The sequence below is a fragment of the Psammomys obesus genome, unplaced genomic scaffold (assembly GCF_907164565.1).
Source record: "Psammomys obesus unplaced genomic scaffold, mPsaObe1.curated_primary_1811, whole genome shotgun sequence".
In the NCBI taxonomy this organism is placed as follows: Eukaryota; Metazoa; Chordata; class Mammalia; order Rodentia; family Muridae; genus Psammomys; species Psammomys obesus.
The window spans coordinates 6927674-6944681 of record NW_026588752.1 but is presented as its reverse complement, the minus strand read 5'-3'; the positions used below and the strand labels follow the sequence as shown (position 1 = coordinate 6944681).

At 49.9% G+C, this 17008-nt stretch overlaps 1 protein-coding gene across 1 annotated transcript in view; it reads right to left on the bottom strand.

Moving 5' to 3' along the window:
* Nucleotides 1-21: 21 nt before the first annotated feature.
* The window catches only part of Ift140 (intraflagellar transport 140), an 88516-nt gene continuing 71529 nt past the window's right edge, over nucleotides 22-17008 (bottom strand). The window contains exons 19-30 of the mRNA XM_055604763.1: nucleotides 12336-12513; nucleotides 11292-11482; nucleotides 10726-10821; nucleotides 10352-10484; nucleotides 9879-10022; nucleotides 8558-8686; nucleotides 8246-8428; nucleotides 7229-7435; nucleotides 6744-6956; nucleotides 6495-6661; nucleotides 4886-5027; nucleotides 22-787 (exon numbers count right to left, since the gene is read on the bottom strand). Of these exons, the coding sequence (XP_055460738.1) occupies nucleotides 581-787; nucleotides 4886-5027; nucleotides 6495-6661; nucleotides 6744-6956; nucleotides 7229-7435; nucleotides 8246-8428; nucleotides 8558-8686; nucleotides 9879-10022; nucleotides 10352-10484; nucleotides 10726-10821; nucleotides 11292-11482; nucleotides 12336-12513 (1990 nt within the window). The 3' untranslated portion in view covers nucleotides 22-580. The remainder of the gene's footprint in view (nucleotides 788-4885; nucleotides 5028-6494; nucleotides 6662-6743; nucleotides 6957-7228; nucleotides 7436-8245; nucleotides 8429-8557; nucleotides 8687-9878; nucleotides 10023-10351; nucleotides 10485-10725; nucleotides 10822-11291; nucleotides 11483-12335; nucleotides 12514-17008) is intronic.

The window sequence follows — 17008 nt, the reverse complement described above, 5'->3', positions numbered from 1 at the left end:
ATTTAGGCATTTGAGAGAACAGACTCTGAGAAAATGAAGTTTATTTGTAGTCCCAAGGAATGTGAGCAGCCATGGATGGTGCCCAGTATTCCAGTCCCTACTTGCTTCTACAAAGGGCACTGTCCTTAGGGCTCAGGCCTGTCCCAGGTGGTCCCTGCTGTGCTTTTAGGAGCACTGGGCTCTGCTGGGAGCTATCAAGTAGCCAAGTCATTTCAGAGTTCTAGAAATTTCTGAGTCTGGTGTTGGGAAAATCATGGGGAAAATGAAACTACATCCCTTTAAAAGAAGTAAACCAAAAACCCACAGGAGCCAGCAAGTGCCCAGAAGCAAGAGTGCTGAAGGAATGCCTTAAAAAAAGACCAGAACTGAGGCAAACCCAGACCTGCACACTCCTGGGCTGCAGTGGCTGGACTTCATGATCCGCTCATGTCACTGTGATTACACATGACAATGCAATAATTAAAAACAACAGCAACAAACAAAAACCAAAAAGAGCTGCCTTTCCGATGACTAACTAGAAAACTCTAGAAGACACTTTCCAGTAGCAGGATCCAGGTCAATTTCAAGACCCTGGGACCTATCAGGAGTCATTTTCTACCTCTTCTATCACCTCTTCATACACCTCCTTGTGGTCCTCCATGCTATTGTGGCGGATCCGTTCGGGCATGATGCGAGATGGTGGGAGTCCCAGGCCCTGGTGCACGGTGTCCACAGTGCGCTGGTCCACGTAGTATGACATGTTGGCTGAAGGAAGTCTTTTCCTCATCTCCTCAAGATACTTATAGGCCTAGAGCAGAAGAAAGAGTGCTTACTTTAGGTCCCAGTAGATTGACTGACTACTAGTTACTTCTTTAGTTCACATGAAAACAGTGGTGCCACACCATTCATTCATGGTAACAAGGTTTCTTAAACATCAGGTCCCAGCTGCCCACTCTCAGGTCCAAGGACAGCACCTTCTCCAGGCAGGAGAAGGGCATCCTAGTATTTGCAAGGCACTGCTGTGTGGGAGGCCATCAGATGTTTCAGGTTCGGAATGGCTAACACTGAACTGTGAATAACATGAGCAGCAATCCCTGAGGGTCCTTTAGCAGCCAAGACACAAGAATTTGCCTTGTGTTCTAGAGCTGCCTTCTCTCTGGGGTCTGCTAGCCCTGACACTTGGTAGAGGAGGGGTGGGTCTCTTCCCGTTCTGGGGCATGTGCTTCATCATCAGTTTCTCTTCCCTCCCCTTCCCCCAGCCTCTCCTCCATACCTTCCCTCTCCCCCAAACCCACCCGCTCTGCCTCCCCTCAGAAAAGAGCAGGTCTCTAGGGACACCAACCAAACATGGCATAAACAGGCTAGACCATCACATCAAGACCAGGCACATACCATCACATCAAGGCTGGCTGAGGCAACTTGGTAGGATTAACAGGGTCCCACACGTTGGCAAAAGAGTCAGGGACAGCCCCACTCCTACTGTTAGGATTCCCACAAGAACACCAGCTACCCAGCCATAACATATGCAGGGTCTGACCTAGGTCCTTAGTTTCTTTTGTTTGTTCAAGTGTCTGATTTAACCTGGTTCACCTGGCCTATGACTCTTGATTGAGTAGTCCCTGATATTAGGCCTTCAAACTGTGGACCCATCAGTGATTTTCCTTTGGGGTTTCTTCTGGCTTTTCACAGGCTGGCCTAGAGAATAAGGGGGCTGAGCAGGACAGGCCCAGCTTCCTGTGGAGCAGTATCTTCATACTCCCTATACCTGCATATACACGTCATCTGCAAGGAGCCTCTCCAAAAGGGGAGGGAAGGAGGACTTAGGTGGCTTCCAGGGCTTACCCCTAGAACATGAGCAAAATTCTTATCTGCTTTAAAAAAGTTTAAACAGAATAATCGTTAGATACTATTTCTAGCTGCATATATATTTATTTTAAAGAGGGTTCAACTGTGTGGCCCTGGCTGCCCTGGAACTCCCTAAGTACACTAGGCTGGCCTAGAACTTGTAGTAATCTTCCTGCCTCTGCCTCCTGAATGCTAGGACTATATACCTGTGCTACATAACTGGCTAGCTCTTAGTATTAAGTATGACAACTTTTAGAATGCATTTATTGGACAGATATAATAGGAAAATGACTATATCTGTAAAGGTCATAAAAAAGAAACATAAGGCTAGATGGTGCTGCTCGCCCAGCTCTGACACCAAACCATAAACCCTATGGCTGGAGCCAAATGAACATGGGCCCAAAGGGTCGGGAAAATGATGCCCTAGGCATTGAGAAGTTGCCTATCTGTGCTGGTGGGCATATGAGACATGAATTCAAAGGATATGCTGAGGACACAGCCAAGGACTGCAGAAGCTTAAGAGCTGAAGTCTCAGCAGCAGCAGAATTAAAGGAAGAAGGAACGCTAGGAAGAAAAGTAAAGAACAGATGAGGTGTGTGGGGGGGGTGAGGCAAGGGAGTGTCTATCTTGACACAGCTGGGCCAGTCTGGAAGATGCCAAGTCAGACTTAGGAATAAAATGGCCAAATTTGATATGACAAGTTTGCATGGGCTCAACATCAGAGTAGTTCTTAAGAGAAGGAAAAACTGAACAGCAACAATAACAGCTAAAAAGGAAGCAGATTTTGGCCACAACTCTTGAGTCCAGGGACAAGATATACAAGCAATTGGAATTCTGGAAGGAAAGAAAAGAAACAAATCATGTCTGTTACAGGAAATGTAGTTAGAAGATGAAAGAACCACATGGATGATGGAAACGTCTGGAACACTTTATAAAAGACAAGTATATGACATGCTCAGCACCAGCACTATGAGCTAGCTGACTCATCTGGTACACTGTACAGCCATAGGGGACTAACAATGAAAAATGGTCACACAGGGGCTGGCAAAGAGCTAGTCACTTTTACATAGGGCACTGTCATTACTCATTTGTAAAATGAAAGCTGGCTGGCATGTAGCTCAGTTGGTAGAGTAGGGTGCCCAGCACAGAGGAGCACCGCGGCCAGTTTCCAGTGCTGCACACACAGCATGGTGGCCATACCTGTCATCTCAGCACTAGGTGAGGAGAGGTAGGAAGATGAGGAGAGTTACACAGTTCGAGGCCAGCCTGGACTACCCAAGACCCTATCTTACCAACAGCAAAACTTTTAAAGACATGGGTCTAGTACGCACTTTCTGAAGGATGAACAATGTGAATGTGCTGGTTCATTGTGTCAGCTTAACACAAGGTAGGGTCATCGTGGAAGAGAACCTCAACCGAGAAAATGCCCCACAACATTAGTTTGTAGGCAAGTCTGTGGGCATTTCCTTTTCAAAGCTGGGTTTGGTGGTGCACGCCTTTAATCCTAGCACTCGGGAGGAAGAGTTAGGCGGATCTCTGTGAGTTCAAAGCCAGCCTGGTCTACAAAGCAAGTTCCAGGAAAGATAGGACAGTTATACAAAGAAACCTTGTCTCAAAACAAACAAAACAACAACAAAAAACCAAAACCAAACAAATTTTGTTTCCCCAAGATTTATATGTACTTTGCCTGCACATATGCATGTATATCACACGTGTGCCCAGTACACAGACAGATGTTGGATTCCCTGGAATTGGAGTTACATACAGATAGTAATGAGCCACCACGGGGGTCATGGGAATTGAGCAGAGTCCACTGCAAAAGCAAGCTAAACCTCTGAACTCTCTCTAGCTCTGAATTTTCTTGATTAATAATGGCTGACATAGGAGGGCTCAGCCCATTGGATGGTAGTGCCACCCCAGGGGGAGGTGGTCTTGGGTGGTCTAAGAAAGCAAGCTATGGGGCTGGAGAGATGGCTCAGCGGTTAAGAACACTGTATATTCTTCCAGAGGTCCTGAGTTCAATTCTCAGCAACCACATTGTGGCTCGCAATCATCTATACTTCAATCTGATGCCCTCTTCTGGCATGAAGGTGTACATGCATACAGAGCACTCATATGTAAAATAAATAAATCTTTAAGAAAAGCAAGCAAGCGCTCTTCCAGTCCCAGACGCTATGGGAGCCGCGGGTTACTGTGCAAACATGGCCAAGTCCAAGAACCACACCATACACAACCAGTCCCGCAAATGGCACAGAAATGCCATCAAGAAACCCTGGTCACAAAGATAGAAATCTCTATAGGGGGTAGACCCCAAGGTCTTGAGGAATATGCACTTTGCCAAGAAGCACAACAAGAAAGGCCTGAAGATGTAGGCAAACAACTCAAAGACAATGAGTGCGTGAGCAGAGGCCACCAAAGCCCTTGTGAAACCTGCAGCTGTTAAACCCAAGATGCCAAAGGGCTCCAGCCGCAAACTCAGCCGTCTGGCTTTCATCGCTCACCCCAAGCTTAGAAAGCAGATTCGAAGCTACACGGCCAAGGGTTGTAGGCTCTGCCAACCAAAGCCCAAGGTTCAAACCAAGGCAGAGGCCTCAGCTCAAGCTCCCAAAGGTGCCCAGGTCCCTGTGAAGGCCCTGTAGGAAAGGTTTCCGCTAATGTGAAGACAGACTTGTGTGACACACCTACCTATACACTATTTACAGATGACCAGTGTCCTATGCTGTTTTTACAAATAAACCTGAGGCAAGATCTGTTAAAAAAAAAAAAAAAAAAAGCAAGCATGCAAGCTAGCTAGCTATGGGGAACAAGCCAATAAGCAGTGGCATTTGCTTTCCCAGGTTCCGGCCCTCACTTCCCCACAGTGATGGACTATAACCTAGGAATTGTACAGAGATAAACCCTTTCTGTCTTAAGTTGCTTTTGGTCATGGTGTTTATCAAAGCGATAGAAAGCAAACTAGAACAGTTAGCCTGTCACTTCAAAGGAAAGAGTAAACATATTTGCCAACAACCAGGCCTGTGCTCTGGAGCACTAGGACCGGTGGTAAGCAGGGTGGCCTTACCATTTGGTATTCCTCCATCTGTACGTGGTGTTCCACCAGGAAGCCATAGACGTCTCCGACACGGATGGTGCTGTCCAGGTCTGGCTCTTCTAGTAGCAGCTCACACTGCCTGATGGACTCTTTGGGGTCCTCTGTGTATGTCCTAACAAGGTGGTAGAGAATGCCTGAGCCTGACCCACAGCACTCATTTATGCCAGAAGCTGGCATAGGTGCCCGTCCTGTAGGAGCAGCTTTATGGAATGGTCTCATGGCATCTGTGTGTATGCATGTAAAGTGGATTTCCATAAATTATGTTAATTTGTTCATTCATAAATCCATTCACCTAACATACACTTATCATCTTCCATGCTGGGTCCTGTGCTTTGACACACGGAGATCTGAACAGCAGTTCCTAGCAGGCACCTGGCCCTCTCCAACCCCTGACTCCTACAGGGCTGCTCAGCATGTCCCTCACACCCTCTCCTGTGTTCATTTGCTCTGCTTGTGGCTGACGACCACTTCCTAGTGTTCCTCTTCCACCTCCTACATGTCAGGCTGGGCAGACCATCAGACGTAGTCTCCACTCCACCTGGCCCCGTGTATGCTGCCTTTCTAAGAAGAACCCACTGTGTATGTGTTTCAAATGTGTTTGAAACGCAGATTTCTCAGACAAGAAAAGCACTTCTGTGCTTGGGCAGAAGCTGAGCTCAAAGATGCTAACTCATCTCACACTGACCATATATATAGGGGCTCTTTAAAAATCTGAATTATCTGAAAAGAAGCAGGAGTATCACATAAAATGTATATTCCTGACCCTTAATTGAAAAAGGAGACAATGTGTCACCACCCAGGCCTCCTCCGCACATGCCAAGAGGTAAATACTGTGATCCCAGAGTCTTGGCTACAGTCTGCTGCGCAGTGAATCCCTCACCTGGGAAAACCCTGCTTGGCCCCTGGAGTGGTCTCAAAGAGAATGGCCCCCAGGTTCATATATTTGAATTTTTGTTTTTCATTGGTGGCACTGTTTTGGGAAGGATTAGGAGATGTGGCCTGGTTGGAGGTTGAGGTTTTGAAAGTCCACACCAGGCCCAGTCTCTCTGCCTACAACTTACAGATAAGATGTAAGCTCTGAGCTCCTGCTCCAGCACTATGCCTGTCTGCCTGCTACCATGTTCCCTGCTCTGATGACCATGGACTAAGTCTGAAGCCGTAAGCAAGCCCCCAGTTAAATTCTTTCTTTTATAAGTTGCCTTGGTCATGGTGTCTCTTCACAGCAATATAAAAATAGCTAAGATAGCCCCTGACCAGGTCTAAGGCTCCCCTTAGACATAACTATTGATTCAAGCTCACTCCTCCTGGCTCAATCTTGTTCTTAGTTTCAGTGGTATAAAGATTCTGAGGGAGTTTCAGAGAGAGAGGCTCAGATATAATAGGCTGCAGTGATTCCTACCTAGCTGTTCAAGAATCATTTGAGGAATATCTGTTAGAAACATATCTTAAAGTCAGCCTGAACTCATCTGAAGGAGAGTAGAGAATCTTGGAGTGCAAAGAGAGGGCCTGGAGGACATACAAAGGTTCCCCCAGGCTAGCCTGGCATTATCCTCCTGACCTGTTCCTCTAGGGGACATACCTTCGGGCTTGGATGAACCTCTTCACTAGTGTCATCTTGCTCTGTAGCTGGGCTAGCTTGGTCTCCTGGTCCAGGGGGCTCTTGGCCTTGGCTTTGGACAGGCACTTATAGGCCTCAGTGAGTGCCCCGTGGGCCTTGTCATAGTTCTGGTATTCATCAATTTCCACCTGTACCGAAGAGAACCATGAGGACCTAAAGGCCTCTGATGGGCCCCTTAAATTGTTCTAGAACCTTAAAGAAGGTCTGTACCTGGGCACAGGCATCATAGAAGCCAGCCAGGAGGTCTAAGGCCCGCCCTTTTGTGTAGAAGCTGATGATATTCTTCATGATCTCTGGTTCCTTCCTCCAGTCCAAGGACTGTAGGTAATTGGCAGCCATGATGTAGATTTCCTTCTGTCTTGAGACCCCCGCAAAGAACACAATTTTTTCTGTGTCTCCAGATTTGAGCAGTGCTCTCATGGCCTAGGCAGAGAAAGGGCCAGGAAGGGCTTAGCTGAGCAAGTTAGGTTTTGAAAAACTCCAGGACCATGCAGTTCCAGTGTGCTAATGGGACCCAATGCTGTGAGTTTCTCTCTTAAGAAGCACCACTTCAAGAGCCCTTATGGGTCACACTCTCCAGTCCTTCAACATCCTAGCTAGGAAGGCCGCTCCCTGCTCAGGCTACTCAGAGATAGGTGGTGCCCAAATGCCCAACACATGGCCCAGCTGAGATATACTGGCCCAGACAGACTCACCTTCAGCTTGTTCCCAGCCTGCGTGTACTTCTTAGTGGCCAGGTGATAGTTGCCCTGGCGCATGCAGCAGTTGGCAATCTGCTCTAGCAGCTCACGCCGAGACTCCTCAGACAGGTCCTTTGAGTCCTTGGACACAGTCATCTTCTCTGCCATCTCCTCGGTGATGGTCATGTTCTGTTCTAGGCATAGCTGCAGAGCCTCATGATACTGCAAGGGTGCAGAGAGACAAAGCAGGGCTGTGACTGAGCGGTGGAGGGCCCGGATTTCCCTTCACATTTGCCATCCCTTCAGAGGAAGCAAGGCCCCAACTCCATGCCTATGGCTAAGTTGGACATAAAAAGGACCAAGCCAAGGGACAGACTCTGACATGTTACTTTCCCTCATCCAGATCTCAGAAGAATAACAGATTTGCTGTGTGTGTGTGTGTGGGAACAACAACGTTTATGTTTTCGTTAAAAAATACTTCAAAGTCAGGTGTGGTGGTGCATCCTAAAACTTGCGAGTGTGAGGCAGGAATGAGAGTTTGAGGCCAGCTTGAGCTACATGGTGAGTTCAAGGCCATGTCTTTAGGTTACGGAGATAGTATCTCAAAAACAACAATGACGACCGACACCCCTAGCCTGCGCTGGGCATGGTGTCTCGTGTGCATGTGTGTGTGTTTCTAGCTACTTCTAGCAGAAGGATCACTTGAGCGGAAGATTTTGAAGCCAGCTAGAGAGACCCTGTCTAGAAAACAAAACAAGTGCCCCAAACACAGGAATTTTATGTTCTATGCGCTTCATCACTTGCACATGTACATGCACGCACGCATGCACAGAACTGACTGCCTGGTTAGAGCTGAAGACGTGGGGTGGATGGTAAGGCTGCCCTCATAGCAGCAGTGTTGATATACTGGGTGAACTTCTAGGATCCCCCTTGACTTCCAGCCCAAGTTGCAGCCGGAGCATTCTTGAGACTTTATAGCCAAAGAGAGGTAGCACAACTGTTTTCCACCCGAAGCTTCCACCATCCATGTACCTTCTTGGCAGCCAGCAGAAGCTCCACAGCCTTCTCAAACTGCCTGTGTTCAATGCAGAAGTCTGAGCAGCGGGCCAAGAGAGCAGGATCTGATTTCTCATCCAGGTCCTCTGCTATGAGTTGTAGGGCTGCAAACTGCTGGGTGGTGAAGGCCAACTCCAGGGCCTTGGAAAAGTGTCCTGCCTATGGGCAATGGTGGAAACTTAGTCACTGCTTGAAGTCCCAAGAATTCACCCTGCCAGGTTTCCTGGAGCTTCAGGAAGGTAGGTGTCTCTAGTCTCTGCAGGTCCCCAATTGAGGCCAAACACTCACCTTGTGATATAGCATGACAGCCCTGTCCATCTGCTCGCCCTTCTCCTCATAATAACGGGCTGCCTCGATCATGTCCTCTGGGGAGCTCAGCAGGGCCAAGTTCATGAGTTGGTCATCTAAGCCGTTCTCCTGCAGAAAGGAAGGTGTGGCTCTGCAGGCAGTTCTGTCTGGCATCCCCAAACCCACTTAGATCAGTGAATGTGGCTGTGTGGGATCCTTCAGTTTGGTATCACCAGTGGATCTGTGCCAGACAGGGTTTCTCTATGTAGCCCTGGCTGTCCTGGACTCACTCTGTAGTCTAGGCTGGCCTCAAACTCACGGAGATCTGCCTGCCTCTGCCTCCCCAAATGCTGGGATTACAGGCATGTGCCACCGCTCCCAGCTTGCCAGTTCATTTTTCAACTTGCACCAGGCCTTACTATGCCAGTCTGTGCGCTAGGGCTTTCTGATGCTTCTTTGTTCTATTTCAGAGTGCTGCAAGAGGGGTAACTCCAGAAACAAAACTGGTTCAGGGGCACTAGATATGAGTTAGCAGGGGAAGTTGTCAGGGGAAGCAGGGAATGGAGGAGGGCAAGAAGAGCCAGGAGTGAGGATGGAGACCAGCAGAGGGTGTGCATGTTCACAACGCAGGCTCTCAACCCTTGTACGTGAACTACTCTTAGTAAAACTTTAAAAACAGCAACGGTGTGGGGAGAGAAGGAGCCCTGTGAGAATATGTACCACTGGGCATGGCCATCATTGGGAACCCAATGCCTCAGACCCACAGAAATGGCAGGCTGGGTCAGGCTCAAGGGAACTGGCAAAGCCTTTCCCTGGTCTGTGTAATGATGTTGACAGTGTGGTTAGAAAGTGTTGGTTGCCATCAAGGGGTGGTGGCACACACCTTTAGTCCTAGCACTTGGAGGCAGAGGCAGACACATCTCTGTGAGTTCGAGGTCAGCCTGGTCTACAGAGTGAGTTTTGGGACAGCCAGGGCTACACAGAAAAACCATGTCTCAACCCCTTCTTCCCCGCCAAGAGGAAGTATTGGTTTCAGCTTCCTGCCCCAACCCACAGATGTTTACAGCCTGAGGCTGCTTACCTACACAGACCTCTTAACAAGTCCAGCTAACCCCTCCTCTCGTGCTGTGCATAACAAACACAATGAGTGTCTGGGTTGCTAGTAGGTGCTCTCCATTAGAGAGCACAGCTCACCCAGACCCAGCTTTGTCTCTGTCATTTCTCTGCTTTGTTGTCTCCCCAGTCAGGTTTCCAGGACAAGTCGGCGCAGGGTGTGGCACGACAGAGCATCATTTACCGAGTGCCCGGGAGAAGCACGTACCTTGCACAGACGGATGGCATTGTTGAAAGCCTGTGCCCGCGTGTAGAAGTGCACTGCCTGTTTCACCTCATCCTGGCTCTCGTACTGCCGGGCAAGGTGGTAGGAGGCAGCCCAGTCTCCAGTCTCATTGGCTATTTCAGCTGCCTAGAAGGACCCAGAACACTGAGGTCTTACCTCTACCCTGCAGCCTCACTCCACCCAAACAGGCCCACTCCCACAGGATGTGCTAACACAGTTTAAAAATATTTTATTTTTGTGCGTATGTGTTTGAGAATATGAATGCAGGGCCTATGGAGGCCAGAAGGAGGCACCATATCCCCTGGACTGGAGTTCACCAGTGGTTTTGAATTGCCCCACATGGGTGCTGGGAACTCAACTCTGGTCCTCTACAAAAGCACTCTTAACTGCTTTTCTTTTTAAAATTAAAACTGTAGCATGCCAGGCAAGTGCTCTATCTCCCCACCTGCTCTCACCTTCTGAATGTTGCCCTGGAAGCAATGGATGCGGACCAGGGAGAAGTAGTCCTGTGCCAGCTCATAGTAGCGCAATGCAGTGTCCATCTCTGCCTGGCTCTCGAGGTACTGGGCCCACCACCTCCATAGGGTCCTGTGTGATAACCCTTGAAGCTCAGGGTCTCACTCCCACTGCAGCTGACACCCTACACCACCACAGCCCACAGGAGATGCATGGAACTGGAAGGGACGGGCCTGGAGTCTCTCTTTTCCAGGACCAGTACTTGGACCAGGTGGATGTTCCCCACTCTGATGTGGAACAACCCCTCCCACCCCCACCAGACCTCATGGTGAGGCTGCACAATGGGGACGTGATGTCCTGCTAGGATACTTACTTGTCCTTCATCCTGTTGATGTAGAGCTCCAGTGACTGCAGGTCTTCTGAGAGCATCCTGGGTACCTCAAAACGGTGGGTGTCTGACTTCTCATAGCTGTGGAGGAAGGAGCTATTCTATTTTGCTTCATGATCAGGGGCTACAGCATAGAGTGCCAGTAGCAGCCTGAGAGCACTACACCTGGCCTGAGCCCTGGGGTCTGTACACTGCTGTATGTTTTGTGTTATATGGGCCACAGTGTTAGCCACACCTCAGAGATCATGCAAACTCTAGATCATGGACATGACTGTGAGCCCAGCTCACCCCAGCTTTGGAACGGGGTTCCCTGTGGTTGTGTCCCTGGGGCACATTTTTCCTCAGGGGTCCCCGAGCCTGGTATGTAGCACACTGACTGACACACAGAGGGCCAAACATTCCCCCCTACTACCACAGCACCCAGACTCCTGGGTGGTGCCTGTGGAGGGCCACATGGGTGGTCCTGAGGCAGATCTTCCTTTGAGCACTGCCAGGGCCACCTAACTAAGGCAGCAACAGCCAGGACCCATCCCTGCCCAAGTCCCACTCACTAACTAAGGGCCATCCCACAGTCAGCGCTGGCCTCCAGGTGCTTGGCATAGTTGTAGTAGGTGGTGCGCAGGTGGACTCGGTCGTGGAGCTCTGCCACCTCCACAGCCTTCTGCCACTGATCCGAGGCCTGGTAGAACTTGTTCAGGAGGTCGTAGCGCTTGCACTTCTTGTAGAGTTGTTCAGCCTCCTCCTGGGGTCGAAGAGAGATGACTCATCAGTCACAGTGCGGCTGTTTTAGAAAAGACCATTCTAGAAGGATGATGGTCACAAGGGGCTGATAGTGGGTGAAGTTCATGTCCTAGAATAGTTCGATAGCCACTCCCACAAGCTCATGACAAAGATGCACAGCATGCTTTGAGAACACACACTTGAGACACACATGGACACCATGTGTAGTCAAGAAAGGCAACACAGCCAAGTGACATTCCAGTCGCCTGTTAGAGACCTGTGCATTGCCAAGGGAATGTCCACCCTTGCTATAGCCCCACTGGCCTTGGTGGGGTCCTGCAGAAATCCTGCGCTCCCCTATGAATAAGGAAGCCCTCTGGGGTGCTCCTGCCATGCAGCATATGTGTAGGTAGAATGCCTGTCCACACAACTCCCTGCTCAGAGATCTGTCCCTTGTACCCACCTGCACACTGAATCAAGGCTGCAGCCTCTGACCATGGGAAGCATGTCAGCCATCTTTCCTCTGGGAAAGCAAGTATGCAGTGAACTGAGACTGAAAGAGGGAGGAGGTAGCCCAGCAGAGACCAGACAGATTAGGAAACTGACCAATGGTTTAGGCTATTTTGAGGGACTTCTGGATTGTAGCTAGATGGCTAGTTGACAGGAACGCCCTCTGTCTCCCTTTTGCCTGTCCATCTGCCAGCTTCCCTGCCCCATCTCCTTGGCCCTATTACTAGACTCTAGCTGAGGAGGGTTCTCTACTTAGCCACTTCTGCTCTTTTCCTTGCAGGCTCAACTTGGCAATTCAGCAGGAGTGGACACCTTCTTCTCTGTTGCCGGGTGATGTCTGTCAGTCTGAGGGTGGGATTACTCACCAGCATGCCCAGCTGTATGGCCAGCATGGCCACTCTGGCTTCCAGTTCTGGCTCCCGCTCAGCTTCCCGCAAAGCTCGGGCCCCACGCGCATGGCCCATGTTCCCTAGGCACACCTTGGCGACATCCAGCCTTTGAGTCTTCACACACATGCGTGCCATGTTCTCCCAGACAGTCTCGCTGTGGGCAGAGAATAGGAGGGCTTTCAGCATCAGCCCAGAGCTTAGGGTGCCCACTAGTCCCTTCTCGGCATCTGACAGAGCAGGGAGCCCTGTGTGGAACTTTGTATGGCCTTCACAGTCAGACTGAAGACTAGGCACCACATGCCCATCACTCAAGAGGACGGAGGGAGACAGAGGTATCCTGAGTCCCCCCCCCCCCCCCCGGCATGTCTTACATAGTGTCCCTGATCGTGAAGGCCTGTGGGGGTGACAAAGGGGACAGATGGTTTTCTGTAACTACCCTTGTGTTATTCTGTCTACTCAGCAGACAATGCTTTTCCTATTTGTGAGCACACATCAAGTCAGGACAAAGACAGAACCTCTTGCTTACAACTGAGCAGGGGACTCCATGGAGTTTTCCTAAACTACTCCCAATTGTTAGGGACCCTACAGGAAGAAAGGGCCAAGACAACCTTACCTCACCTCTCCCAAACAGTCAGAAGTTAGTGTTTGGGAAGGTGGGATGAAGGGAGTCTACAAACCTAACTCAATCTAGGGGCCTGGCGCAGTGTGGCTGGACAGTGGACCCTTCCTTGTCCCTCATTTTGAGGTATTCCACTGTGAGCCTGGATCTCCCAGAGAGCCCCTGCCTCAGATACAGAAGCCTTTTGTAAACATACAGTTTGGAACAAATTCTAAACAGAGGATGAAAACGGAAACCATTTTACTCTGCTCACAGTGCCCCTCTGCTTAAGCTAACTTGGAGCAGGTTTTTCTTATTCTAAGACCACAGCGGTGTTAGCACTCGCAGGCATGCGCACACACCTATGCTTAGTCAACTTCTCTTGCCCCTCCCAACACAGACATGCTCAGACACACACACACACACACACACAGAGAGAGAGAGAGAGAGAGAGAGAGAGAGAGAGAGAGAGAGAAACATGAAGAACAGCCGTGAGGCCTCAGTATGTGCTGACAAGAGCAGCCATATAGAGGCATTTGGCCCTCCCATCACATTCCAGTAGCTCCTCCCTCCTCCCCAGATAAAGCCTGGCCAGATCGGCAGCCTCCTTCCAGGAAATGGGGCAGGTCTGTCCTTTCCCATCCACACAGATGTGGCAGAACTAAGGAACTTGGAGGGCCGCTGCCCACACAAGGCTGGCTGCTGTTCTGGTGAGTGGGGCCTGTAGTACAACTTTCCTCAACATTTTCCTAATGACCTGCCCAGGAAGAAGGAAGGAAGAGGGTTCTCCATCTGTTGGGCCAAGTTGTGCCATGGGCACCTAGATGTTGCCTGGTTTGAAGAGAAGTGGAGGGAAAGCACCAAGCGGTTCAGCTCAGGCACTGGCTGGAGGGGGTGGGGCCACTAGTGTTTAGGTGTCTGCGGCTGAAATTTGACCCATCGAGGTGTCCTTTCCTTCAAGCCAGCATGTTCTGTCCACAGGTTATTTTGACCATGTCTGAGTCTTGCTAGAACTCTGACTCCATAGATAACTATATCAGGTAACCGGAGGGCAAGTATGTATACATTTTAGCAGTGACACACCTGCTGGCTACCGCTTGTAGGGGCTCAGGCCTGACTGGAGTTACATGATGGGAACATGGAGTCAAGGTGCTGTGCTAGGAGAGAGGAGAGCATGTATGCCTAAATCACAGCCCAAACCCAGCAAGCTCCTCACTCCCCTCCCCCACTACAGGCTCCTCAACCTCATCCTTCCACAGCCTCTCTTGGGGCTTCTCATACTCTGGTCTGCAATTTCCAGGACATACAAGAGCTGTAACAATGAAGCTTAGGACCTCTAAGAGGGGCCAGTCACGGGTAACACATTGTTGAATTACCTTTCCAACATGTGGACTCACTGTCCTCACTGGCTTTGGAATTCAAATGACTCATGGTGACTGTGAGGCAGCTATGTGGCAAGAACCTCCTCAGTACCACACAACCCCAGCCAGGGCAGCATCCCACAGGGACAGCTATGACCAGATAACATGTCAGTGTTAGAGGCTGATATCGGGGCCTCAAGCTGTAAGGCCTACTCTTTAAATGTAAACTCCCCACAGGGAGTTCTGGGCCTCACATCCGATCTTGTGGGATACTGACCAACCCCGTGGCCTCTGCTGGTCCTAGAAATGTCATCCAGTGGTAAATCTGAAATCCCGAAGGAAATGCTTGGTTCTCCCAGCACAGTCCAGTGAGCTATGCAGAACTTTCAGAACAGACAGGGCCTGCCAGTGCCCTCCTGAGTGTGTGAGGCATGGGCAGCTATGTCTACAGCAAGTTGGTAGTTATATATGAGACCCTTAAAAAAAAAATCCTGAGCTGCTGCTGGTGGTGGTGGTGGCAGTGCACACCTTTAATCCCAGCACTCGGGCAGGTGGATCTCGGTGAGTTTCAGGCCAGCGTGGTCTACAGAGGGAGTTCTAGGACAGCCAGGCTGTTACACAGAGAAACTCTGTCTCAAAACAAACAAAAAAGCAAAAGAAAAAATCCTGTTCCTAGTTTATGTTCGTAGCTTACATTCTTAAAAAAGCCATACATAGTGATATACTCCTTTGAACCCAGTACTCAGGAGGCAGAGGGAGTTTGAGTTTGAGGCCAGCCTGGTCTACACAGTGAGGTTACATGGTGTGACCCTGTCTCAAGAAAATGAACCCAAAAGCTGGGTGTGTGGTGGCTCACACCTGTAATCACAACACTAGGGGAGGCCTAGGCAGGCAGATTGCAGTGAGTTCGAGGCCAGCCTGGTCTACAAAGCGAGTCCAGGACAGCCAAGGCTACACAGAGAAACCCTGTCTCAAAAACAAACAAACTAAAGAAAAAAAAGAAAAGGAAAAGAAACCAAAACAATAGTTTGCCCTCACTGCCTCCAAAGGTCTGTGTTTGGGGCTAGATGGAGGGGGGGAGCATGGCCTTTTGGCTGCCTCTACTTCCCTGGATAGCCCCTCTTCTTCTGCATTGTCTAGAAAGCAATGTTTGAATCCAGATCCAGTTTTGAGAAAATAATCTATATGAGTGTAGTCACTGGCCTACAGACAAAGCTGGCTGGTGTATGCCATGGATTTTCTTTTCACAATGGGAGGGCATACTTGAGGCTAGTGTCTGGCCCTTTTTGCTGAGTGGGAGACCACAGCTGGAGACTGGTATTGGTGTTGCTGGGCCTCTATGTGACATAGATCTCCTCACATCACTGAAGTGCCCTCTGTTTAAGCTGCTGCCTGAGAATGAACCGAGCAGGGACTCTGAAGAGCTTGTGCTGGAGGCACAGCCCCAGCCAGGCAGGGAGATTCTGGGAGGAGGCCCCTTTAAGGCTGATCTTGCTGGGCTGAGGTTGCTGTGTACCACACATGGGGAGGGCCAGGCCGCAGCTGCTGCAAGAGTCTGGGCAAAAGAAATGGCCAGGAGCCTTCTCAATAAATGCACACTGTACTCTGTGGCTGCGCCTGGCCCAGGACCATCTCAACTCCCACGAGATTCCTGAAATTCTCTGCACACAACTCTGACAACTTCACTCTCCAAGGACTGGACAGCTCCAACTCCAGTGTTAAGAGTTCTGGGATTTGTGCATCTGGCATAAATTCTAAGAAGTAAACACCCTCCCAGCCCTGTCCAGGTCTTGAGAATTTCCTGTTGTCTGCATTACTCTGTGGAAGGGATCACATCTGCACTTCATCAGCTTACAGGCGCCTGGATGAGAAGCAGATGTGGTCGCAGAGGGAGCAGGCTCTGCTGTGGGCCTAGTCTCTGGGAGACCTAAGCTCTGCAGGACCTGTCCTGAGTGAGCAACTGGGGAACCAGCAGGACGACCTACACTTGTGAGTTCCTCCTGCTTTAGAACTTACCCCACAGAGAGGCTGGGTCCAGAGACCCAGGATGAAGAGTAACTTTCCTTCAGGCCCAGGCCAAGGAGAACGGAAAATAAAAATAAGCCATATTGACACTGGCTACAAACTTCTGGGGGAAAAATCGTAAAAGCCCTCAGAGAGTTTACAGACATTCTCAGAATTGATGGAAAGCTGGATGGAGACAGAGTTTTCGCCTTCTGGGAATGTACACATATGGTGTGCCAGGAGCATGACCATATCCACGCACATGTGATTGAAGACTAGAAGTAGGGGGTAGCCTCTCCTGTCAGTGTATGAAGACAGCAAAGGCAACACTGCGACCTCCCAGGACACTGGTCAGCACCAGACTGTGTCTACACACTGTCCTGGTTCATGTGCTTGAGATAGTTTAGACGGCCAGTAGCACCCACATTCTTGTTCATTTATGCAACTCTGGAACCCCAGTGGGTAGAGCCCTGTTATAAGAGGATCGGGTCGCTGGAGGTGGGGCACAGAGTTTCAGACCTGGTTGTTCTTATCCACCAGAGCTGAAGGGATATAAGGAGAGAAAATGATAGTACAGCCACCCTGCCTGGCCTCAGGGGAATGACTGCCATGTTAGGAAGCAAACCTGGCTCGGGAAGCACATTAGCTATCCCCGCCTACACAGTGCCACAAGCACCCTCCCAGAA